This window comes from Diabrotica undecimpunctata, chromosome 6, assembly GCF_040954645.1.
Source record: "Diabrotica undecimpunctata isolate CICGRU chromosome 6, icDiaUnde3, whole genome shotgun sequence".
Classification (NCBI taxonomy): Eukaryota; Metazoa; Arthropoda; class Insecta; order Coleoptera; family Chrysomelidae; genus Diabrotica; species Diabrotica undecimpunctata.
This window is the reverse complement of record NC_092808.1, coordinates 4,130,288-4,155,937: the sequence shown is the minus strand read 5'-3', so window position 1 is coordinate 4,155,937 and position 25,650 is coordinate 4,130,288. Positions and strand designations below refer to the sequence as shown.

Below are 25,650 nucleotides of genomic sequence, written 5' to 3'. Positions count from 1 at the left end.
TCAATGACTAAATAACGGGGCACCCCCATGAAAATTCCTAAACACGCCTATGAAGTACTATGAAAATAAGTTTTAAACTTCCTTTATATTTTCTTACTTTAGGAACTAGAAATTTCTTGCTACTAACCGAATGGTTCTAGTTTCGATCTCCTTAAGTGTCTATTAGGATGATATAATAAAGTTTAGCTGTATTGACATCGCTAAATACGAGGCTAAGTTAAAAAGTAAAATATCAAAGTCTTTAAATGATGAATGGGTTAAACGTGTGAGTCGTTTACGATCGACCTAGGACAATCGGTTTCGATCACTATAATTTGCTGGTCATCTTCAGGCTTCCGGACAGGTTAACTTAAAATGTTAATCGCAAATCAACAAATCGTAACTAAAAGAGTTCTATCAGGTGTGTTGTAAATAGTGCCAATATTACTTATGTATGGTTTGAGGGAGTATATAAATAGTACTTATATGCCGGTGCAAGGATTGTTATGCTATAGTGTTGTCTGTAGGTTTTCAACTTCATTATACATCAAAAAATGTGCGATGTGTCTTGAAGATACAGTCGGGAAGCAACCTATTGTTGTTATGATTAAGAGAAAGTTAATTGATGTTATTGTTTGTCTGAATACATTACTCTCTCTTAATCATAACAAGAATAGGTTGCTTCCCGACTGTCTCCTCAAGACACATCCCAAATTTTTCAATGTGTAATGAAGTTGACGACCAACAGATAACATTATAGCATAAATAAGCGTTCAGTAGACGACTGTCTAACAACAATCCTTGCACAGACTAGTAAGTACTATTTATATACTCCTTCAAACCAAACACCCTCAAAGTAATGTAACTATTTACAATATACCTAATAGAACTCTTCTAGTGAATGTGTAATCCTTTTAAAAACATTTTAATTTAGCTTCTATAGCTTCTATACTGGCGTTGAATTTTACTTTTTTCTCTAGTGAAATGCTGAGGCGAGCGTCACAGAACTAGCGCCACAAAACTTAGTCGTCACGAGTAGCGCCATGGACCACCATTCGCTGATATGCACATTTCTACCTCTAGGCTTCATCAGAGCGAATTCATAGCAAGCTTATCTTATAAGTAAGGTTATCACCGACGAAAATAAATCGAAAGGTACAGATAAACATTAATTATTTTTAATGGCGAGGATGAATATTCCATGTCAATCAATTACATATAATAAAAATTATTAATAAGTACTTATGTAAAATATGAGCATTCAAAATAAAGAACACAATAATATCCTTGTCTGTAGAAACTTGATAATTTATTCTAATTCAGCTTCAAGATAATTATCCCCAAACTCGAACGGTTTGGTCCCAACTGCAAGAAGCGATTGCTATTCCGTTTTCGGCTACTGAAATTGACGTTACTCGATTGTCGTGTCCAGATAGAGTACCTAAAAAATAATTAGATATAGTACATACATTAGATCAACATAGGTATGTTCTAATTACTATCAAAATCACAAATATTAAAAATAATAGTGACAATTACAGGGTCGGATACTCGGAGGAAAGGGAAATTACTTCCCCGTCCCCAAGAAGATTCGAAATTAAAGAAAGCCTATTATTTATGTCTTTTATGTATGGTTGGTGTTTCATTGGAAGTTTCCCGTCCAAGTTGAAAGTCTCCCCGCCAAGGCAAATGTTTAGATCCTCCACTGAACAATTAGAACTAGCGTTAAAGTGCACTGCATTCTTCTACTTTTAGTACCAATTAAGGTCGGCTATAACTAGACTTCGGCAAATATGCAAATAAAAATGTAGAAAATATGCGCATAAATATGCACGTGTTTACCCGAAAATATTGTTACGTAAAAATATGAGTCATAGTTTTAACCTGTAAACTGTAAATGTTTTTATTCTAATATGTTGTAGAGTTTACGAGAGGCCTCGATTTACCTGAGCGACCTTCCAGAACCGATGCGAGGGAAATCCAGTTTGCCTTTACCGTTTCACCATCGAAGGTTTTAGATTTTTCGAGATAACGGCACTGGTATATAATAACGGAACTTTATTTGGAAGGGACAGTTAATTCTCAAGACCCGCGCTCGCGAATTTGTTACGTACGGATATACATAAATTATTGTCAGATAAGTTAATATAAATAAAGAAATAAATTAAATCCGTAAGTGTTATAAATATTGAACCTTTTAATAAATTCACAACAAATGGTGGCAGAAGTGAGATCGAACATAAATTAGACTTATAATAATAATACAAGTGAATATTTATAAATTGTGAAAATGACGACGATTTATGAGCTGACAGTGACTAATTTAAGAAGACATCTCGAAGACAGAGAATTAGCTTCTACCGGAAAAAAGGCTGAGTTAGTCCAACGACTAAAGAACGCTTTGCTAGAAGAAGGACTAGATCCAGAGACTTATATATTTGAAGATGCTGTCCTCTCGTCGATTTCGAAAGTTTCTGGTGATGTAGCCAAAGTTTCTGGTGATATAGCCAAAGTTTCTGGTGATGTAGCCAAAGTTTCTGGTGACATCGCATCATTAGAGAACAAAGTTTCTGGTGACATCGCATCATTAGAGAACAAAGTTTCTGGTGACATCGCATCATTGGAGAACAAAGTTTCTAACGAGATTTCTTCTTTGGAAAGCAAAGTTTCTGCTAACATCTCTTTGGAAATCTCTAAAGTCACTTCTGAGATGTCTGCCCCCGACGATAGAATGTCGTCGTTAAAAAACCAAGTTGCTGCCGATATGTTGGCCTTCGAAGAAAAGATATGGAAAGAGATGGAAAAGAAGCTGGAGGAAACAGGGACAGCAGAGAGAGGAAACAATCCGATTACAGTGGAGATAAAAGAAGACGAGACGAAATGTAAGTTGGAGACACGGCCGAAATTTGAAGGAAGTGGAGGTTCTATTCATGTTAAAGTCCCAACTTTCGACGGAAAATCATCATGGAACAACTACATGAAACAGTTCGAATCAGCCGCAAGAGCAAATGGATGGTCTGAAAAAGAAAAGGCTGTAAACCTGACTATCGCTCTTCGAGGAGACGCCTTAGATGTGCTTCAGACCATAGCCGTAGAGGAGACCGATGATTTCGAACAACTGAAGAAGAGGTTAAATATGCGATATGGCCACGAACATTTGGAGCATGTATATCAGTCACAGCTTAAAAATCGTAGACAGAAGAAAGATGAGGCTCTTCAAGAATATGAGGTAGATATTGCCAGATTAGTACGATATGCTTATCCAACAGCTCCCGAAGACATGATGGAAAAATTGGCCGTTCAAACGTTTATTGATGGTCTTCGTGATCATGAAATGCAGAGAACACTGCGATTAGCTCGTGACAAGACGCTGGTTGATGTCCTATCCGCCGCCCTCGAATACGAGTCAGCTACGCAGGCCTCTGGCGGGTACAGTAAAGTTAGGACTGTAAAAGAGGAAGGAGATGAAGATAAACTTGACCAGCTCGTTAATATGATGAAAAGCATGACATACAAGAAAACGAAGACCATTAGATGCTGGAATTGTGGCGAAATAGGACACGTACGAAGCTCCTGTAAGCACCCTAGGTACGACGCAAATCAAGAAACTCACCATCAGGAAAACTAGAACGGGTCAGCCTTAGGGGGGCAGCTTCGACCCAGAACTTTTCCAAAGACCCTCTCATACTAATAGCTTCTTTGAAATGTCGTGAAGATAGTGTATATGTAGATGGAGACATAAATGGTAAAAAGCATACGTTGTTGGTGGATACCGGAGCGACCAGAACCATTATACGCCCGACAGTTATAAACAGCCGAAAGAAACTGTTACCAACGAGGTTGCGACTTCGGACCGCTACAGGTGAAAATGCCAACATTCATGGAGAAATCCAGGTACAATTGGGAATTGGAGCAGAAAAGTTTGTCCATACTGTTATAGTTGCTGACATCGAAGAGGATGTTATATTAGGGATGGACGTAATGAATATGCATGGATTCCAATTGGATTTTAAGAATAAGGTAATCAAAGTTGGCAACGAGGAAGTATTTCTCCATCCACATAATGACAACACTGTGCAAGCAGCCATTAAAGAAGATACAGTCGTGCCTGCGAGAAGCGAAACGATCATAGTAGCGCGGCTACAGGGAATTGTGGACGAAGGGAGACCTGTTATGATGGAGCCTTGGAACCACGACGATGAGGTTGGCCGTGGAATCATAATTGGAAAGGAATTGGTGACTTCGGCTAAAGAAATTCCTGTGAGACTTATCAATGTCAACGACTACCCAGTGACCATCAAGAAAGAGACAAAGGTAGGAACTTGTGTACCTGTGACATCCATAATCCGTCAGGCGACAACATCTGATAATTCCAACGACAAATTCGACCAAATGGTTGCAGTTGCAGGACAGTCTCTAAATCAGATGGAGAAAAGGAAATTAAGGGAATTTCTTCGGCAGTATCGTGATATTTTCGTACCGAAAGGAGGAAAGACGGGAAGAACTACCGTTGTTAAGCATAAAATTGATACTGGTAATGCTAAGCCAATTCGTCAAACAGCTCGACGATTACCACAGGCGAAGAGAGAGGAAGCTGAAACGATTGTTCAGGAAATGAAGAAAGACGGGGTGATAGAACCTTCTACGAGTCCATGGGTCTCTCCGGTGGTCCTGGTTAAGAAGAAAGACGGAACGACGAGGTTCTGTGTGGATTACCGTTTGCTGAACAACGTTACCAAGAAAGATAGTTATCCTCTGCCTCGGATCGATGACACATTGGACACATTGGCTGGAAGTAAATTGTTTTCTACTTTAGATTTGAAGTCTGGATACTGGCAGGTAGAAATGGACCCAGTCGATAAAGAAAAGACAGCCTTCACCACAGGATCTGGATTGTGGCAATTCAACGTTATGCCATTTGGACTTTGTAATGCTCCTGCGACATTTAAGAGGCTTATGGAAAATGTGTTGAGAGGGTTATCTTGGAAAACATGCCTGGTTTATTTAGATGACATAATCGTCTTGGGGGAGACATTCGAAGATCATTTGAGGAATTTAGAAAACGTTTTGAATCGACTTAAAGCTGCCCAATTGATGCTAAACCCCAAGAAGTGCCAGCTATTTCAAGGTAAAGTCAATTATCTGGGTCATATAGTCAGTAAAGAAGGAGTGGCCGTGGATAAGGGAAAAATCGATTCCATTAAGGAATGGCCAAAACCAACTGACAAACATCAAGTGAGAAGTTTTCTTGGACTATGTACTTACTACCGGAGGTTTATTAAGAAGTTTGCAGATATCGCTAAGCCATTAACGCGACTTACAGAGGAAGCAAGAGAATACCGCTGGGATATAGACTGCCAAAATGCCTTTGAAACGTTGAAAAAGCATTTAATAACAGCACCAATTTTAGGGTATCCACTGCCAGAAGGAGAGTTCATCTTAGATACGGACGCAAGTAATGTGGGAATTGGAGGAGTGCTGTCTCAGATTCAAGGAGGACAGGAACGAGTTCTCGGATATTTTAGTAAAGTTCTTTTAAAACCTGAACGGAATTATTGCGTCACGAGAAGAGAACTTCTGGCAGTAGTGAAATCAGTAGAGCACTTCTATCAATACCTCTATGGCAGAAAGTTTCTAATCCGAACCGACCATGCCGCCCTTAAGTGGTTGATGCAGTTTAAGAATCCAGAGGGTCAGATAGCCAGGTGGATCGAACGACTCCAAGAATACGATTTTAAGATTGAGCACCGGGCCGGAGTTAGCCACAGAAACGCTGATTCTCTTTCCAGAAGGCCATGCCCAGCAGAGTGTTCCCACTGCAACAAAACGGAATCCAAGGAAGCAGCAGTGCTAAGAACGACGATTGTCAACGACGACTGGACGCCTACTAAGATAAGGGAAGAACAAGAGAGAGATCCAGTTATACAGAAAATCCGAAAATGGAAAGAGGAAAACCGTCGACCACCTTGGCAGGAATCATCAAACCTATGCTCAGTAGTTAAGACGTATTGGGCCCAGTGGGACTCATTTATCATCGAAGATGGCTTGCTCAAACGAGTCCTGGAAAATGATGACGGTTCGGAAAAGAGAAGACAGTTGGTGATCCCAAAGAGCAGAATAGCGGAAGTACTTCGTCAGTTACACGACAGTCCATCGGGAGGGCATTTTGGTGTAAGGAAAACCCTTCAGCGAATTCGGGAACGGTTTTATTGGATGAACAGTTCCGACGATGTAAAAGACTGGTGTAAGAAATGTACTATTTGTGCCACGAGTAACGGGCCTTACCGAAAAAGGAGAGCTCCTATGAGACAATATAATGTTGGAAGCCCGTTTGAAAGAATAGCTTTGGACATCGCTGGGCCATTTCCAGAAAGTGAAAACGGGGGCAAGTACATGCTGGTAGTAATGGATTACTTCACTAAGTGGGTCGAGATTTACGCACTTCCAGACCAGAAGGCCGCCACCGTTGCAGATAAGTTGATCCAAGAATATATCAGCCGATTTGGAGTGCCTTTGGAGATCCATAGTGACCAAGGCAGGAACTTCGAAAGCGATCTATTCCAAGGAATATGTGATAGACTAGGCATGAAGAAAACAAGAACTACCGCGTATCATCCGCAATCGGATGGTATGGTAGAACGAATGAATAGGACAGTTGGCAAGTATTTGACAAAGATGGTGTCCGATCATCAGCGAGACTGGGACCAATACCTTCCGTTCTTCACAATGGCCTACAGATCTGCTGTTAACGAATCAACAGGCCAGACACCAGCCAAAGTCCTATTCGGACGCGAAATGCGACTACCTTGTGATCTCGAGTTTGGATGTAAACCTGGAGAAGATGTAGCAGGTGAAGATTATGTGATCGAATTACGAAGAAGAATGGACGATGTACATGAGTTGGTCCGTTCCCACCTTCAGATCGCTAGCGACAGAATGAAGAAACGGTACGATACACAAGCCGAAAAGGGTTGCTTTAAGAAGAACGACAAAGTATGGCTGTATAATCCCAAGAAGCGAAAAGGTTGTTCTCCCAAATTGCAGCAGTTTTGGGAAGGCCCATACCTAATTATGGAGAAGATCAACGATGTCATCTACCGAATAAGCAAGATTCCGAGGGGAAAGCCGATGATAGTACACCATAACCGGCTGGCGTCTTTTGAAGGTGACCACGACGTAGATGAAGAAGTGGAGGTAAACCAAGTCCAAGACGTGTCTGACCTCACGTTTGAGGAATTCATGGGTGCCTATGGAGGTACCGGTAAAGCAAGACATGGTGTTACCACTGAAGAAAAGCAAGATCTACTCGCGCTCCCCGATGACTACTCGCTGGCCCTTACCATCCCGGCCAGTATCAAAGACGCACCAGGGTTGGCATCCGTCTTTCGAAGGGAGTTTGGTCGAGTTGCAGAACTTCAGTGCCAGGTGCCAGCTCCCGGTAAAACCTTGAAACTCCAAGATGCATCACGTTACCTTTTCTACCTGGTAACAAAAGACACTGCCTGTGACCAACCTACCTACCGAGATGTATGGGAAGCCTTACTTCAATTGAGAGAGCACGTACTAGAGTCCGACGTGCAAAAGTTAGCCATGTCAAAGTTGGAGTGCCGCCAATTAGATTGGAGGGTTATCCGAAATATGGTGGAGGAGATCTTTAAAGACACCGAAGTCCAGGTGTTAGTCTGTTGCAATCCGCATAGTTACTGGTGCGGAGAGAAAACCGTCCCTTGTCATTTTTATACAACTGGAAGTTGTAAAAGAGGGTCCAGTTGCCGATACCAGCATACCGTTCCAGTTCTAGCCCCGACAAGGTTCCAGGAGGAACCATCTTTTGAGAGGGGGGCAATGTTACGTAAAAATATGAGTCATAGTTTTAACCTGTAAACTGTAAATGTTTTTATTCTAATATGTTGTAGAGTTTACGAGAGGCCTCGATTTACCTGAGCGACCTTCCAGAACCGATGCGAGGGAAATCCAGTTTGCCTTTACCGTTTCACCATCGAAGGTTTTAGATTTTTCGAGATAACGGCACTGGTATATAATAACGGAACTTTATTTGGAAGGGACAGTTAATTCTCAAGACCCGCGCTCGCGAATTTGTTACGTACGGATATACATAAATTATTGTCAGATAAGTTAATATAAATAAAGAAATAAATTAAATCCGTAAGTGTTATAAATATTGAACCTTTTAATAAATTCACAACAATATGCAAATATTTTACAAAATAGGCATACAAATAAATAAAAAAATCGTAAAATAGTAACAATTTTATTTAAAAAAAAAGTGTATATAACTAAATATTTCCTACTTTTCATTAAGATTTACATTTATTTTAAGTAACTACATCATTTTTAAGTATGAATAAACTTATTTAGAATTATGGTAACAATAAATGACCAAGTGGTGTTCAAAATTTTCTAACAAAAACTTGTGGCTTCTGTCTGAGTACATATATTTATATATGGAAAAACTTCGTTCAACATCAACTGATGTAACGGGAGCATTTTTCAAACTAACCAAAACATTTGGTTCTAAATTAATTGTTTCCGAAATATTTCCAGCTAGAACACTGACTACTTTAGAAAGAATATGGTAACCTTTATTTTTTTCCATAGTAGCTTCAAATTTTTTTAAAATATCTTTTCCAATATTACCTCTAACGTTCCGACAACATGACGCAAATTCTTTTATTAATGCTGTACTTTCGTAAACTAAAGTTTGTTTAGAATCCAAAAGAGATTGGGAACTTTCATCTGTTAACGTATCAATTATGTTCTTTATTTTAACAAAATGATCTGCATAAAAATTAGCTGCTTCTAACCATGTTCCCCATCGCGTTAAAATAGGTTGTGGTGGAAGAGGAATGTTAGGTAGCATTTCTTTATAAAGTTGAATTCTTATAGGAGATTTAAGAAATACTTTTTTGACACTGGAAATCATGGTATTTACAAGAGGAAACTTTTTTCGTATTTCCTCTGCAACTCTGTTTAATCCATGCGCTACACAAGTAACATGTATTAAATCTGGGAAAAATATTTTTAAATTTTGTCCTGCTTTCACCATATAAGGAGCAGCATCCGATAAAATAAGCAGTAATTTATTAGAAGGAATAGTTGTCGGAAGAAAAAAAGTTGCTAATGTTTCTTGTATAAAACGCGAAATTATTAAAGCATTTGTTTTCTCAAGTTGCTGGCATGAAATAAGATGAGATTTTGGTAAGGTATCTTCTTTAAGAACACCAATCAATAAATGAGCAATATACTTTCCTGAGGAATCAGTGGTTTCGTCTACAGATATGTAAAAATAATTATCTGCAATTTCTTCCTTAATATTAATTAACACCGACGAGTATAGCCCGTTCACATTATTTCTTCTTAGAGACCGATCACTTGGAACATTAAGTTTGCAATATTTTTTTAGAAACGAACTAAAATTTACATTTGCTAATTTTGAAAGCGGTATGTTTGCAGACACTAATGCGCGACACAAGTCTTCATTAAAAGTTTCTTGCTCATCTAATTTTTTTGAAGTAGATTGGAAACATTTAGCCATTGAAGTTTGATGTTTTCCTCCTATTTTTCCTTTTTTTGCAATGTGTGAAGCAGTTCTCACATGTTGGTCTATCTGAAATTTCTTCTCACATGCTATCTATAAATAAAAATAAAAACCTTTATTTTAACCCAACCTTTAAAATATAAAAATATACAAGGTGTTTTTGGTTAATCAAATAACTGGTTTGGAAAAAAAAACATTCGCTAAGTGTTTTAAATGCAGTATTAATCCACAAATTAGTTTTTGTTACTAACCATTAGTACATCATATAACTTATTTTAAAATTCAACAAAAGTTTTTTTTTTGTTAATTCAATTACAATAAAAATAATTGTGTTTTAGAATAGCTGACTTCATAAAAAAAAGTAAAGGTGAAAATTTTTTCTAAATACACACCATTGTATTGTACCATGGACAATTTTTTCTCACTAAAGGAAGCTATTTTTCATTTAAAAACAACTTACGAGTACTAAATTTCAAGTAAATACGTTTATTGGTTTTAAAGTTATTGTTGTTATTAACTAAAAGAATTTAATTTTTTTTAATTTCAACACCCTGTATCTCGAAAAGTAAATAAGTTTGACCCCTCATTAACTATATCGTTTTGTTCAATTTTTCGAGAAGTATCTACAGTCAAACGTTGTAAGTGTCATTTGGAAACACCCTGTATGTATGAAATATTAGATATTTAATAGAAAATATTAGATACTTACAATTTTGCCACAGACTGAACAGTAGATTTTTCCCATATCCATAGACAGCTCTTTATAAGGTTTAATCCAAGTTGAAGCACTGGTTGTTTTAGGCATTATAAAATCACAATCTTCCTTTTTGTTACGCACAACGAGTGTTTACGCTTTGAATATCAAAACAAAAATGATTTACAAATCTGAGCATCAAATTAGAAATGTTTAGGTACCTAATTCAATAAACTGGGAGATTTTGGAAAATCCCTAAATTAGGAACAAAACTATTAGCCGTTTACCTGCTGTTAAGATACAATAAATTGTAGATAGATTTGGGGATTAGATCATAAAATGCAAATGAGCGAACCCTTAGCGATTATCCAATAACTGAATGCCTCAGTGACCGAGACTTTCTAAGAATGTTGAGGGCTACTTAAATTGATCTTCTTTGAAATTGTAAATGTTTTGTACCTGTAGAGATTACGTACTTAGATCATTTCTTGATTAAAATGACTACAAAATTTTATACAAGAATTGAAATAAATTGGTATGTTTAAAAATTTTCAAATACAGTATAAAAATCTGAACTTTTATGCACTTTATGCAAACTTTTATACAAATATGCCAAAATATGAAATATTTGCATAAAATATGCACAATATGCAAAATATGCAATATGCATATTTGCCGAAGTCTAGCTATAACTATTACAAATTCATCCCTATCTTCTGCTTTTCTTAAGGTCCAGTCGCAAATGTTTTTCAGGCAGGATATTATCAGATACGCACCATCTTTTTTTAATAATTGCTTCAATTGTGGAGATGATACTGCGTTTTTAGCCATTGTTGATCAAAACAGTACGAAACTATTGAATTGTAGTTGAAAAGGCTTATGCGACTCTGTTACCTATTATGTACTCTCGTCTCCCCCTCGGACTAGATCGACAATTGAGCGACCACAGATATTCAAGTTGAACAGTCAATAATCTCTTTTTAATTTTTCAAACATTTGTTAATTCTTAGTTTATTTTTTTATATTCAATACAACGTTTAAATTCTAAGATATTTACTAGTGTAGTGATTGCATAACATGGATATAGGTATCTTATGTCATAATGTAATAGGCCCTTTCTTTTTTTGTTTGAGGAAACAGTAAACGGAGAGGTTTATTTAGATTTTTTAGTAAATCAATTACTAATTTTACTTGAAAAAAAAAACATTTAACATCCATCCACAATTATGGTGCAGCTGCTTCTCATTATTAGTGGATAGGAAGGACTAATTTACTAGCCAGGTAGATCACCAGAATTAAGTAAGGTCAACTTCCTCTTCTGGGGCCATATTAAAGATCTAGTGTAACTTGAACTTACAACAACAATTGATAACATGAAGATCAGAATTCGAAACGTATTTCATAATGTTATGCTACAAATACTTACAAAAGTAAGTAGATCATTTAAAGAACGTCTTTAAGTCTGTGTTGACGTTATGTTTGCGCATTTAGAATACTTTCTACAACGAAAATAACAATTTCTTTGGTATAAGCATATAAACAAGAACTACCAATAATTCCAAAACCTGTTAGAGATATATTAAATTACCAATTACACGGTCGAATAACTAATAGAAAAAAGAATGGCCAAAAATAGATCCGTCCATCTGGCTTTTGTTGATCTTAAAAAGGCATATGACTCAATACCTAGAACCAAGCTATGGGAAGCAATGGAAGACATAGAAGTTCCACGAAGATTAATAAACGCGGTAAAAGCACTCTACAAGAATAACGAAGTAGCTATCAAAACGGGCAATAGAATATGCAGTCCATTTAAGACGACAAAGGGACTACTATAGGGTTGCTCCACATCCCCCCCCCCTGTTCAAAATATTCCTGGAAAAAACCCTGAAACCATGGAAAAGAAAGTGCGAAGGAATGGGTATACCAGTAAGGAACGAATATCTATATACGCTAAGTTTTGCCGACGACCAAATAGTGATCGCACAAGACAAGGATGACCTCAGTTTTATGATGAGAAAACTGGAGCAGGAATATACAAAGAATGGGATGGAAATAAACCTAAAGAAAACTGAATACCTAACAACGGAGAATACAGAAATAAAACAGCTGGAAATAGACGAAGGTAAACAAATCAAAGGAACAGACAAGTATAAGTATTTAGGTTTCATAATATTTAAACAAAGGAACAACGGAGGAAGATATAAAAAATAGACTAGGACAAACAAGAGACTGCATACGAAAATTGAACCCGGTACTATGGGATAAGAACATCAGCATGAAAACAAAGAAAAAAATATATAATACCATGACAAGAAGTATCCTCACTTATGGGTGTGAAAATTGAACAATAAATAAGAAAACCAAAAACAAAATAAGAGCAACAGAGATGGAATTCCTAAGGAGAAGCTGCAGAGTAACAAGAAGAGATAGAATAAATAACATGGAGATTAAGAGGAGAATGGGAATGAACTCCGACATAATAGACTACATCGAACAGAAGAGGTTAACCTGGTACGGACATGTCAGAAGAGCAGACCAAAATCGGTGGATAAATAGAATAACAGAGTAGAGCCCGATAGGAAGAAGAAAGAGAGGCAGACCCCGAAGATCTTTCAGAGATGAGGTGGACGAAGCAATGAGTAGAAGAAACCTACAGGAAGGGGACTGGCTAAACAGGAAAAATTGGAGAAAACGGTTGAGTAAAGGAATAGAGTGAAAACTGTGGAAATCCTTGTATATATATAAATTACCAATTAGAGCGCCTTCAAGAGAAGCAGGTTGTAAACAGACTGGAGGAAGAAATAAATAAAAAACTAGAGAATTCAGTCAAACAGGATATAGAACAAGAGTGGCAGATGATACAGACAGCCATGTCGGAAGCAGCGGAAAAGTGTATAGGAAGAGAGCATATAAAAAGACGGCAAGATTCGATGAAGAATGTAGGAATGCCTTGGCAAGAAGAAACAGGGCTAAACTACAAAGAGATAAAGAAAATACCCAAAAGGCGATCGAAAACTATGTGACAAGAAGGGAAGTGAAAAGAATTTGCAGAAAAAAGAAAAGAGAACAGCTAGAAAAGCAATTGAAAAACATAGAAGAAGCCTACATAAGCAAAGAGGCAAAGAATCTCTACCAAGAAGTTAAGAAATCAGGAGAAACTACAAACAATAATTTACAGTATTGCAGAAACAAAGGAGGTGAATTTACTTCTACATAGGTGAAACAACAAAAAAATTAAACAGATGGGCGGATTATTTCGAAGATCTATTAAATACAGACCAACAACATTAACTTGAGGGAAATGAAAATTGACAAGAAGATGAAGAAGAGATGAAGATACGATCGAAATGTTAAAACAATACAGAAGGAGGGAGAAATGTGGAAAAAAGAAGAGGACGTTCAAAGAAGAAATGGTTGATGTAATGAAATGCAAAACCTTTATAAACTAGGTTTTAATATACAAGAAATTAGCATTGTTTTGTTTGAATGAATAACATGACAATTACATATGACATTAACTAAAACTAAGATGACAAATGACAAACACAGTTCACAGACCACAGGACATTCACCCCAACTTTATTTTTGCACAAAGTCTTTAACGTAAGCAGGAGTGTTTCTTTCCCTGGTACCTCTTCTAATAAGACTGTCTTTATTTTCTTCCTTTAAAACACTTTCAATATTACCTTGATCTTCCAGAACGTTAACAGGAGAAATATTTGGATTTTCCTCACATATACTCAATCTAGGGCTTGGTGGATCTTTTATAAACTGTTCATTAGAAACCGCAGATTCCGATCCACTAACACAGTCCAGTAGAGACTCCTCGTGGTGCAAGTTGTCTTAAGGCTACTGTTGTTTCTTTACCATCTTCACGTCTAACAACAGCATAGTTTGGATTTGCTTCAATTAGCTGTACTTCTTCAACGAGGGGTTCATATTTGGACTGCCTCACATTTTTTTTCATAAATACTTTTCCGGGGGTTATCAACCATGAAGGAAGCGCAGCTCCATTTATAGCTGTTCTGGAATGATGAAACATTCGCTCATGAGGGGTACTGTTTGTAGATGTAGAATTGAATGAAGAACTATCTCAACTACTTCTTCCCACTGTTCAGTTTTTAAATGTTTAGATTTTAAAGCAAGAGAAATAGTTTTCCATATAATTCCATTATATCTTTCTGTCTGGCCATTGCCTTCAGGATTGTAAGATGTTGTTCGGCTTGTAGGTATTCCTTGTGAATGGAGAAATGTTTTGACTTCTTGAGACATAAATGCCCCCCCACATTGATCTGAATGGATATAACTAGGCATTCCAAGTAAAGAGAATAAGTTTGTAAGACACTTCACAACAGTTTTCGCTGAAACATCTTGACATGGATATACAAAGGGGAATCGAGAATATTCGTCAACAATTGTTAGGATATATTTGTTATGAGATCTAGATGGAAGCGGTCCTTTAAAATCCAGAGACAATCTTTCAAAAGGCGAAGTACCTTTAATTAATCTCCCTTGAGTTTTCAAAAACTTTGGTTTTATTTCTGCACAGATAGGACAGCGATTGGTCATTTCACGGACTTCATCAATAGTATATGGTAAGTTACGTGTATCCAATGTACCATTCTGGTGATTCCTGGATGACACAAGGATTGATGTAGTTCAAATAGACTTGGTCGAGGATTTATTGAACAGCTCACTCGTGAGAAAGTATCTGGCACTACATTTAACTCCTGGTCGGTACTGAATATATGTACAATAACTGTAGCATGATAATTCAAGGCGCCATCTGATAACCTTCTCATTTTTTATCTTACTAGTGTGGCGCATATTGAACATAAAAGAGACAGACTTTTGGATCGTCGAAAATGTTTACCTATCAAGAAATGTCTCCATTTTCTAAGAGCTTCCACTATTGCATAAGCCTCTTTTTCCACTGATGAATGATTTCTTTCACTTTTTGATAAGGTTCTTGAAAAGAAAGCAACAGGTCTTCCTCCTTGGCTAAGAGAAGCAGCAATACAAAAATCTGAAGCACCAGATTCAACGATAAAAGGAATCTTGTCATCAATCGTAGTATCGGCTGAAGAAATAATTTCAGATTTAAGAATTTGGAAAGCTTCAGCTGCTTGTTCTGTTAAAGGAAAAGTATTGCATGTGACTAGTTTTTGTATCTTTTCTGAAAATTGTGGGATAAATTTGGAATAATGTGCAAACATTCCGACAGCTTTCTTTAGTGATTGTGAATCGTTTGGTAAGGGTAACTTCTTTAATGGTTCAAGTCTTTCAGGATCAGGTTTTAAGGTCTGATTTTCTATTTGATAACCCAAAAGTTTGATTGAATTTAGTGTATAAGAACTTTTATTTTGATTTATTGTTAGATCGTATTTCTTCGCTACTTCCATAAATTTATTATATTTCAGTTGAAACAGTAAAGTAAGACTTGTCAGAAATAGTCGTGAGAAATTGGAGAAGGAAAGCAAGGGACCGGAAAAAATGGAGGGAAATAGCCAAGCTTTTAGAAGAGATTTCAATAAAGGTGCAATATATAGGGTGTTGTATTTAAAAAACCAAAGTGACTACTGATATCAGAACAATGGTAAATCTGTCAACGTTACAAATACAAATTTCAAATCTTCATATTGCAAAATAAGTGTATTTTGAATCATCCATTTAAGAGATAATTAGGCATTTCCAGACTTTGGTCCACTCTGTAATTTTTAATATTAAAAAATTATTACCGTTGTGTTGATTTTTCAGCGTATCCCACATATGTATGTTGTTGTCGTCAGATCCGCACAAGAGTATTCGTCCACTAAGCGAGAGTCCACACGATGTGAAGCCACTATTATTAGAAGGTGGTTGATACAGTGCTATTTGCTGATCACTTCTGATGTCGAACATTCTCGCCGATTTATCTTCAGAGCCTGTCGCGAAGCAATAGCCGCTGGGGTGGTACTGAAAAATATAAATTGTTTGTTTTACCAAATTTATTATCTATCCTTAAAAATTCTGAACAAATTAAACTTACACAAACTGAATTGACATCTGCCTGATGTCCAAAGAATGTCTGTTTAGGTTTCTCCTCCCTGATATCCCACAACCTACAGGTTTTATCCACGCTCCCTGTGACGAAGGTATTGCCGTCTGGAGCTAGACTAATTGATACCACATCGCCATTGTGGGCAACGAAATCTGAGGTTTTTCTACCGGTCTCCAAATCCCATTTGCATCTACAAAAGTATAGAAGTTATTGTGTGATAGATTTGATAATAAAAGATTATTAATCAACAATCATTTAAAACATCTATTTAAACTTAATAATTTAATTAAAGAATCAGCTGTAGGGTTAAGAGGGTTAATTGACTATGTAAATAAGTACCTTTAAGAGCATTAAAAATATTACAATTACCCACTGAGCATTGGGTTGCTATGATAGTTCATATGGTTTCTTTAAATCTTGATAAAAATACAAATCGCTATTGGGAGCAATTTCGAACAGATAAAACATTGCCAAGTTTATCTAGTTTCCTTGAATTTTTAAAAAATAGAGCTGATATTAATGGATGAAGAAGTCGTAAAATTGGAATAGACCTACTTGAATTCACTCAATGTCGGCTTCTGTTCCAATTTTACGACTTCTACATCCATTAACTTAAATGTTGCTTCTATCTGTGCTAAGAATGTTGAATATTCTTCAAATTTTAAAATATATTCACGTATAACTCTATGTAAATGCAACTTAATGGCTTTAATATTAGACTACTAAATACACCACACTTTGGAGGTCTTGGGAAATCTAATATTAAAGCCATTAAGTTGCATTTACATAGAGTTATAGATGAATGGTATAAAGTGAGTACTAAGGAATAATTTCTAAGGATTATAATATTAGTTTCAGTGGACCTTTATTCTATTATACTCACATTTTCATATCACCAGATCCAGTGATGAGAGATTTGTCGCTTAAAAATCTACAAGAACTCAGGAAACCGTCATATCCAGCCAATTCCCTTACCATTTTCGCTACCCCATTTGCATCTCTATTGTTTAAGTCATAAATGGTGCACATATTATCCATACCACCACAAGCTGCAAGAAAAAGTGTTCATGAACTTAACAGCTAGATAAAAACACAAAAAATTAGAAAATAAATGAGTAAATTCTGGGATTTTATTACTCCCACTGTCTTTTCTTCTTCATTCATTCGTATGTTTTTTGATTTCTTAAGCCTCTGATCTTTTCTATTCTTTCTATCTTGTTGTAAGGATAGTTGTACTAAAGCATATAGTAGACTTACTGTTGTCTTGTTTTGTGTTCCGACAACTTTTTATCTGAAAATATTGTTTAATTTCTGCAAAAACACTATTTAATAGTTGAACTCCTCTTTTCAAATTTACTCTTTTATTTGATTTGTTAGAAAATATAATATTGTAACCATTTTAAATAAATGCCCTTATCCTTGTTATAAATAGCAAAAACATCTTGAAATTCTATCAGCATAGACTTCACTTTTTTCGTTCCTTTATCATCACGACTTTGGTACGTTTTAATGACCACTCCAGCTCCTTTGGATACTTCGATTTCGAGAATTTCTCATTGGTATTCATAGATCAAATCGAAGCCATCGGAATACAGTTCCTCTACTCAACTTAATAGCAGTTTCCTTTAAATTTATAACTCTTAAAAGAACAACATTTCGAACTCTCACCAAAGCTTTTGCCGTTAGGAATTCGGCATTATCCACATCTTCGACCATTTTTAAACTTCCCTCTCGACAGTGACCATCAAGTCTTGTCATCAGAATTTTCTAACTATTACCGGACATTGTTACGTTGCATGGAGTAAGAAGGCGGATAATAGTTTGTTTGTCTTTGGTGAAAGGTAAACTCTTCACCATTGGTCTCAAGAAATCCATTTTTAACATTCAATGTTGCTCCAACTTTTCTTAAGAAGTTCACCCTCAATATGAACTCGTCGGTGATTTTGGAAATTGATACTGGGTGTTTAACTTTGGTCTGACCAATGGCTACTGACATATTAGCCTCGCCATATGTATTAATTAGCTCACCAGTTGCTGTTCTAAGCCTTACTGTTGCAGGTGATAATTTAAGATGGTCTGCTACTTCTTTTGGGCATCTAATAGTTCTTGTTGCACCTGTATCTATCAAAAACGATCTACATTTATTATTGATACGACCCTCGATGTACAAGCTATGAATTCCACCGGAGGATGGAATTAATGTTAACAGTTTTTATCTGACAGTCGTATACCTAACATTGCCCTTTCCATTGTTCTTTCTGTTGTGGCTAGTTTATTCATGTTTGCCTTGGTTAGGGTCCAGGTTTGACATCCATATGTCATGATAGGAAGGATGCATTGGTTGAACACTTTGCTCCTCAAGTATTGGGGTATTTTGCGGTTCTTAAGTATCCAACTAAGTTTTCCAAATCCTGCCCATGCTGGTCTTGCTCTTCCAGTAATTTCCGCACTTTGGTTCTCTTTGTTAAGTTTGAGGATTTGGCATAGGTAGATATATTCCTGGATTTGTTCTATCTCACTGCCATTTATAGTTATACGTCTGGGGTCATCTGTGTTTGTCATTATTTTTGTTTTTTTCATATTCATTTTTAGGCCGACGTATTGAGAGCTGGCTGCTAGTTTCCCCATCATAATTTGCAGTTCCTCGAATGTGCTCGCTATAATCACTATGTCGTCAGCGAATCTGAGGTGGTTTAACTTGTTGCCATTAATGTTAATGCCATAGGTTGACCAATTTGTAGTTTTGAAGATGTCTTCTAGGGCTAGGTTAAAAAGCTTTGGCGATATTACGCCTCCTTGTCTCACTCTTCTCTTAATGGGGATGGGATTTGTATTTTCGTCTAGTTGTACTATCATAGTTGCATTTTCATATATATTGCCTATATCGCGAATCTATTCTACAATTATTAATAGCTTGTTCTATGGCCCACATCTCGATACTATCAAACGCCTTTTCATAGTCGACTAAGGCAAGAAATACGGGTAGTTGGTATTCATTTGCCTTCTCTATCAATGTTCTCATTGTCTTCAAATGGTCTGATGTACTATATCCTTTGCGGAAGCGTTCAATCTGTTGGTAATTTAATAATTCTAAAAAATAGTTTGTATACTTGACTGAGAAACGATATAGGTCTATAATACTGTAGATCACATTTATCCCCTTTTTTGTGTAAGAGCATTACTAGAGTCTCGTTCCAGTCTTTAGGGATCTTGCTATTATGGAGACATCTATTAAATAGCTCTGTTAGTACAGGGCTTGTTAATGTCTTGCTTGTTTTCAAGAGCTCGGCAATTATACCGTCGTGTCCTGGAGCTTTATTATTTTTTAGCTCTTTTAAAGCTCTTTCTATTTCGAATCCCTTTAGATTTGGTAGTACTTCTGATCTTTATTCGTTACTACGCCGTATATTCTCGAATACTTCAGTCGCTATTTCAAACGTCGCGAAGAGTTTCCTTCTGCCAAATTGCGACCAATATACGGGATACGTCGAATATAAGGTTTTTCGTTACAATATGTTCTTTTATTTTATTTGAATGTTCGTCCCAAAGTCTGTTGTTAAACCTTCTACTTATTTGGTTATCTTCACATCAAGGATTTTTGATCCACTTGTCTTGTTCCCATCACATAGCAGTCACAACATTTTAAAGTAAAATTTTTAAGATTAGGGTATAGATAAAACTATCAAGAAGCCAAACATTAGTGCCAATATAAATGAGTCAGATAAAATTAAATTATTAGAAGAATTTTTCACCAAGTAACAAAAACACAAAATTTGTTTAATTTACTAATCAAGAAGACAAATTTGGCTACTATAGAGAATATTCAAAGAATTAGACTTACCAACAAAGTTTCCTGAATTGGAAAACGCAACACTCATTACCCAAGCAGACCGCAACGGAATAATCTGCATTTTGTTGCCCGTGTAAGTATCCCAAATGATGAGTTTTCCATCTAAAGACCCAGTGACGCAATGGCGGCTGTCTCCACTGTAATGAACGGAGTTCACCTTATTTAAGTGCCCCTTCATCAGTTTTCGGGTGACTAATTTGACTTTGGGTGCCGCAGCTACACCGTCGCATATTTTTTCTAAGCTGGTGTCTGCGACTTTTTTCTGGTCTTCCTAAAAATGAGAAAGTGATGATGTACAGCTGGTTCCTAAAAAAACTGATACGACTCTTAATAAGATTTGATCATTTTGAGCAGTGCATTTGTTAGTCTGGCATTATATTATCTTTATTAGGGCAGACAAATAATACAAGAATCAAACAAACAATTGATTACATATGTTAATTCATAAATTGTAATAATTATTAAGGTCTAAATTTAGATATTATTTTGAATTCCTGCATTTTATAAAGAGTATATAAATGGTAGTGTTTACATAAAATAGGGCTATTGTTATTATTTTTATTATTATTAAGGAATAAAACAAATGACTTAAATCAACAATATATTAAAGCAAGAATTGTAACCAAATTAAAAGATAACTGGACACTATCAGAGGCAGCAAAACATTTTAACATAAGCAGACCCACAGTGTTAGGCACAATAATAGGCACGTACGGTCCGAATGATGATGCACGCCTAGAAGAAAAAACAAAATACTATGAAGTCCTAGATGAAACTATTTCTCAAATAGGCCAAACACGGAAAACTATTTTACTAGGTGACCTCAATGCAAGAACTGGTAGAAGAATAAACGACAAAACAATAGGACTATATGAAGAAAACACTACAAACGACAATGGCAATAACTTAATAGAAATGTGTAGACACAACTCACTAAAGATCATGAATGGATATTTCGAACATAAGGAAATACATACATATACATGGACTCAGCCTACAAGAAACTTAAGATCAGTAATTGATTACCTAATAATGAAACAAAAATCTAAAATAAAAGTGCATGACGTAAGAGTGTTTCGAGGTGCCGAATGTGGAAGTGACCACCATCTAGTAAAAGCCAAAATGATACTACCTCTAAACGGAAATGGTAAACACCAACAAAATAAAAATCTCAATGAAAATCACTCAGTAGAAGTTGAACAACTGTAGTACAATCTAACAAGTTTAGACAACGATAGTACTAGAGAATTATATAAAAAAGATTGGAGCAACAACTACCACAGGAATTCAAACATAAAACAACAGATTTACATACAATAATAAGAAAAGGAATACATCAACCGGCCAAAGAAGCATTAGGTATAAGAGTAAACAAACTCCGAAAGACAATAATTGGTGGAATGATGATCTACAGGAACAAAGGATCAAAAACACAAAAGAGAATATAGAGAAATGGTAAATAAATTTAAATCCACGATAATAGAGTCAAAAAATCAAAGCTGGGAGAGAAAATGTCAGGAATTAAATAAGTATATTGGCGGCCGCAAATCAAGAGAATCCTGGAGGTTTATAAAAAACAAAAGATCCAACAAAACAGAACAAATAGCCATACACTCCATAGAGCCCGAAAAATAGGAAAAACACTATAAAACACTGTTAGTAGAAGAAAGACCGGAATAAAAAAACATAGAACAACATAAAGTCCTGATTCATGGAGAGCCACCAACAATTAACATCGAAGAAACTAAAAAAGCTGTATCATTGTTCAAAAAATGGACGTGCTCCAGGTCCAGAGGGGATATATGCAGAGTTAATAAAAAATGGAACAAACAAACTATTCGAGATACTAACAGAAGTTTTCAATAGGCACTTGCACGGAAAACCAGTACCACAAAGTTGGAAAGAAGGATGGATTACATCTATCCATAAAAAAGGAAAATAAGGAAGATTGAAATAACTATCGGGGTATAACTGTTACGAGCACGCTTAGCAGATTATATGGGAGAATTATAAAAGAACGCATATGCGAAGAATACTGTCCTTTTGAATCAGAAGAACAATACGGATTCAGAGCAGGACGATCCACAATAGATAGTATTTTCTGCTTATCCCAAATATTCGAGGAAAGAACACTGAGATCTCGAGAAGTGCATTTACTTTTAGTAGATTTAACAAAAGCATATGACACCATGCCTGTTGCGAAATTGTGGGAAGTATTGGAGAAAACCAGTATCAGCGTTCCACTAATCGAGGCTATTAAAGATCTATATAACAACACAATATCAAAAGTTAAAATAGGAAATAAGATTTTTAATGGTTTTCAGGTAACAAAAGGACTGAAGCAAGGTTGTTGTTTATCTCCCATACTATTCAATATATACATGACGAAGCACTCAGGCACTGGAAAAAGAAGTGTAAAGGGATGGGACTGTCTATTGGGGATGAAACGTTATACACGTTGCAGATGACCAAGTAGTTATTGCCCAAGACAAGGAAGACCTGGAGTATATGGCTAGAAAACTAATGGAAGATTACAAAAAATGGGGCCTCGAAGTAGGGACGTCTTTTTAAATGAAATACAGATTGAGAGGGGCGTCAGGCAGGGCTGTGTTCTGTCTCCTACTCTGTTCAATTTGTATTCAAAGGAAATAATCCAGGAAGCACTAGAAGAACTAACTATGGGAATAAAAGTAAATGGTCGACCAATCAATAATATACGGTTTGCCGACGACACTATTTTAGTAGCGGAATGTCTTGAGGCTTTACAACAAATGGTTGACAGAGTGGTAGAAGTCAGTGAGGAAAACGGACTGTCCCTAAACACAAAAAAAACACAATTTATGGTAATTACAAAAGCCCAACAGCGCCAAGAAAACATAACAATACATGGAGAACATATTAAAAAAGTTGAAAAATATAAATATCTGGCTACAATAATTAACGAAAAGAATGAGTACACAGAAGAGATTAAGGCAAGAATAGAACAGGCAAGAAATTCTTTCAACAAACTGAAAAAAGTACTCTGCAGCAGGGACATTTCAATTTCTTTAAAGATAAGACTTCTGAGATGCTACGTATTCTCCGTATTATTTTATGGGTTGGAGGCTTGGACATTAAAGAAAGATGTTTCGGACAGATTAGAAGCTTTCGAGTTATGGGCCTAAAGAAGGATATTAAGAATAAGTTGGGTGGATAGAGTCACGAATGTCGAGGTGTTGAGAAGAATTGGAAAAGGTAAAGAGGTTTTAAATACAATTAAAGTCAGAAAACTGCAATATCTGGGACAAGTCATGAGGAGCGAGCGTTATAACTTGTTGCAATTAATAATACAAGCAAGAATACAGGGTAGAAGGAGTCGCGGAAGAAGACGCATCTCCTGGTTAAACAATTTGAGAGCTTGGTTTAACTGTTCTTCTGCTGACCTCTTTAGAGCAGCGGTATCGAAAGTGCGAATTGCCATGATGGTTGCCAACCTTCTTAGAGGAAGAATATACATGAAGACAATATACAAGGGTTTGTATTTAAAAAGCCAAACTGACTAATGATATCAGAAAAACGATAAATCTGGCAACATTACAAACATCAAATTTTAAATCTTCGTATTGCACAATAGGTATATCCCTATTTTTGTATTTGCGTAACTAAAATTTATAAATTTAAATATTGATCATATGCATTATAAAATAAATAAAACAAAACATATTTTTTTAGGTTAATACTATTTTGGTATTCAAAGTACTTACCTGTAACTTCTTATAAAGCTCCTCTACTTCCTTCCTCATCGCCAAAATTTCTGGATCATTTTTGGGAGGCATCGTCTACGATTTTTTGCTAAAAAACACGCAAACTATGTAACTTCCAACACACAATCTCATGGTATACTGCAGGTTTTGTAATCTACTTAAATTTAATCTAATAAGTAGACATAAAGAGCAGCCGTTGAAGTGCATGTTCTAACCCAATTTATACCCTATTGATTCTTAAAAAATTAAAATATTGTTCTTTGTCTTATACAAGGACGGTTTTTAAGGAAATGAATTGAGTAACTTCCGATTTTGTTATGTAATACGGGAATACTGTCTACGTATATTGTGTACCATTGAAAATTCTATGCCTATCCTTAAATCCCTACAGGATTTAACAGAAAACTAAATGCTCATATTAAAACTAAGAATATTATAATTGGAAAAAATATTTTCAAAATAAAATTTCATAGGAGGACCATCGAATATTTCATCTTTTTATGTATTTAATTTTTCTATACTTCTTCTTCTTCTTTTAAGTTCCATCTCCGCGACGAAGGTTGGCAATCATCATGGCTATTCTGACCTTCGAGGCAGCTGCTCTGAACAATTGCCTGGAGTTGCAACCAATCCACTCTCTCAGGTTCTTCAACCAGGAAACGCGTCTTCTTCCTACGCTTCTCCTACCCTCTACTTTTCCTTGAATTATGAGTCTCAAGATGTTGTATCTTTCGCCACTCATCACATGTCCGAAATATTGCAATTTCCTTTCTTTTGTTGTATTTTCCATTTCCCTCTCTCTGCCTATTCTCCTTATCTGCCAATCTTCTAAATGTCCACATCTCAAACGCGTTAAGTCGATTTATTGTATTCCGGTTTAATGTCCATGATTCAGCTCCATAGTAGAATACACTGTGTACATAGCATTTAATTAGCCTTATTATGAGGGCCAATGTCAGATCTTTGCTGCATAAAATCTTTTTCATTTTCACGAAGTTGGCACGTGCTTTTTCAATTCTGACTCTTATTTCTGCAATATAATCGTTATTTTCTGTGATTATCGTTCCCAAGTAAGTATATCTCTTCAATCTGCTGGCCGCCTACCGTTAATATTTCGTTTGTATTGCTGTTCTTGCTAATTTTCATGAATTTGGTTTTTCTGATGTTAAGAGAGAGTCCGTATGCTCCACTATATCTTAATATTTTCTTCATTATTCTTTCTAAGTCTTCCAAGTTGTCGGCTATTATGACTGTATCGTCGGTATACCTAATGTTGTTAATTAAACTTCCGTTCACTTTCATGCCAACTGTCTCGTTTACCAAAGTTTCTTGTTTGATTTCTTCAGAATAAACATTAAACAATAACGGCGACAGTATGCAACCTTGCCTGACCCCTCTCCTTATCTCCACTTCTCTTCCAATTTTCACATTTGATCGTTGGCTGTAGTATAAATTTGATATCAATATTACATCCATCACATCCAGATTATTGTTTTTGAGTACTTCTTTAAGTCGGTCATGTTTTACCTTATAGAATGCTTTGTTGTAGTTTATAAAGCATACCTAAAGATCTCGATTAACATCCAAACATCTTTGAGTCAGCCCGTTAAAAGAAAATAGTGCCTCTCTTATGCCCACTCCATTCCGAAATCCAAACTGGGAATCACTAAAATCCATCTCCAGCTTAGCATGTATTATATTATGGATAATTTTTAGCAGTGTTTTTAAGGTATGTGACATTAGGCTGATCGTTCGATAATCACTAGATTCTTTGGCATTTAC

General features: G+C 36.1%; 1 protein-coding gene across 1 annotated transcript; it reads right to left on the bottom strand.

Moving 5' to 3' along the window:
- Positions 1 to 1,141: 1,141 nt before the first annotated feature.
- Gbeta76C (guanine nucleotide-binding protein subunit beta-2) lies at positions 1,142 to 24,026 on the bottom strand. Its single transcript, XM_072534024.1, has 6 exons — positions 23,869 to 24,026; positions 20,117 to 20,396; positions 17,159 to 17,324; positions 16,264 to 16,465; positions 15,974 to 16,190; positions 1,142 to 1,420 (listed from the first exon to the last, which is right to left on the bottom strand). The coding sequence occupies exons 1-6, from the start codon at positions 23,938 to 23,940 to the stop codon at positions 1,314 to 1,316; spliced, it is 1,044 nt and encodes a 347-aa protein (XP_072390125.1). The 5' UTR covers positions 23,941 to 24,026; the 3' UTR covers positions 1,142 to 1,313.
- Positions 24,027 to 25,650: the final 1,624 nt, after the last annotated feature.

What these genes read in the sequence shown, in the direction of transcription:
- Gbeta76C (XM_072534024.1), bottom strand. Translation starts at nt 23,940, where the DNA reads ATGCCTCCCAAAAATGATCCAGAAATTTTGGCGATGAGGAAGGAAGTA. An exon ending in AGCTTTATAAGAAGTTACAG is followed by an intron (nt 20,397 to 23,868) that starts GTAAGTACTTTG and finishes TCTCATTTTTAG; the next exon opens with GAAGACCAGAAAAAAGTCGC. An exon ending in CAATTCAGGAAACTTTGTTG is followed by an intron (nt 17,325 to 20,116) that starts GTAAGTCTAATT and finishes TTTTTCTTGCAG; the next exon opens with CTTGTGGTGGTATGGATAAT.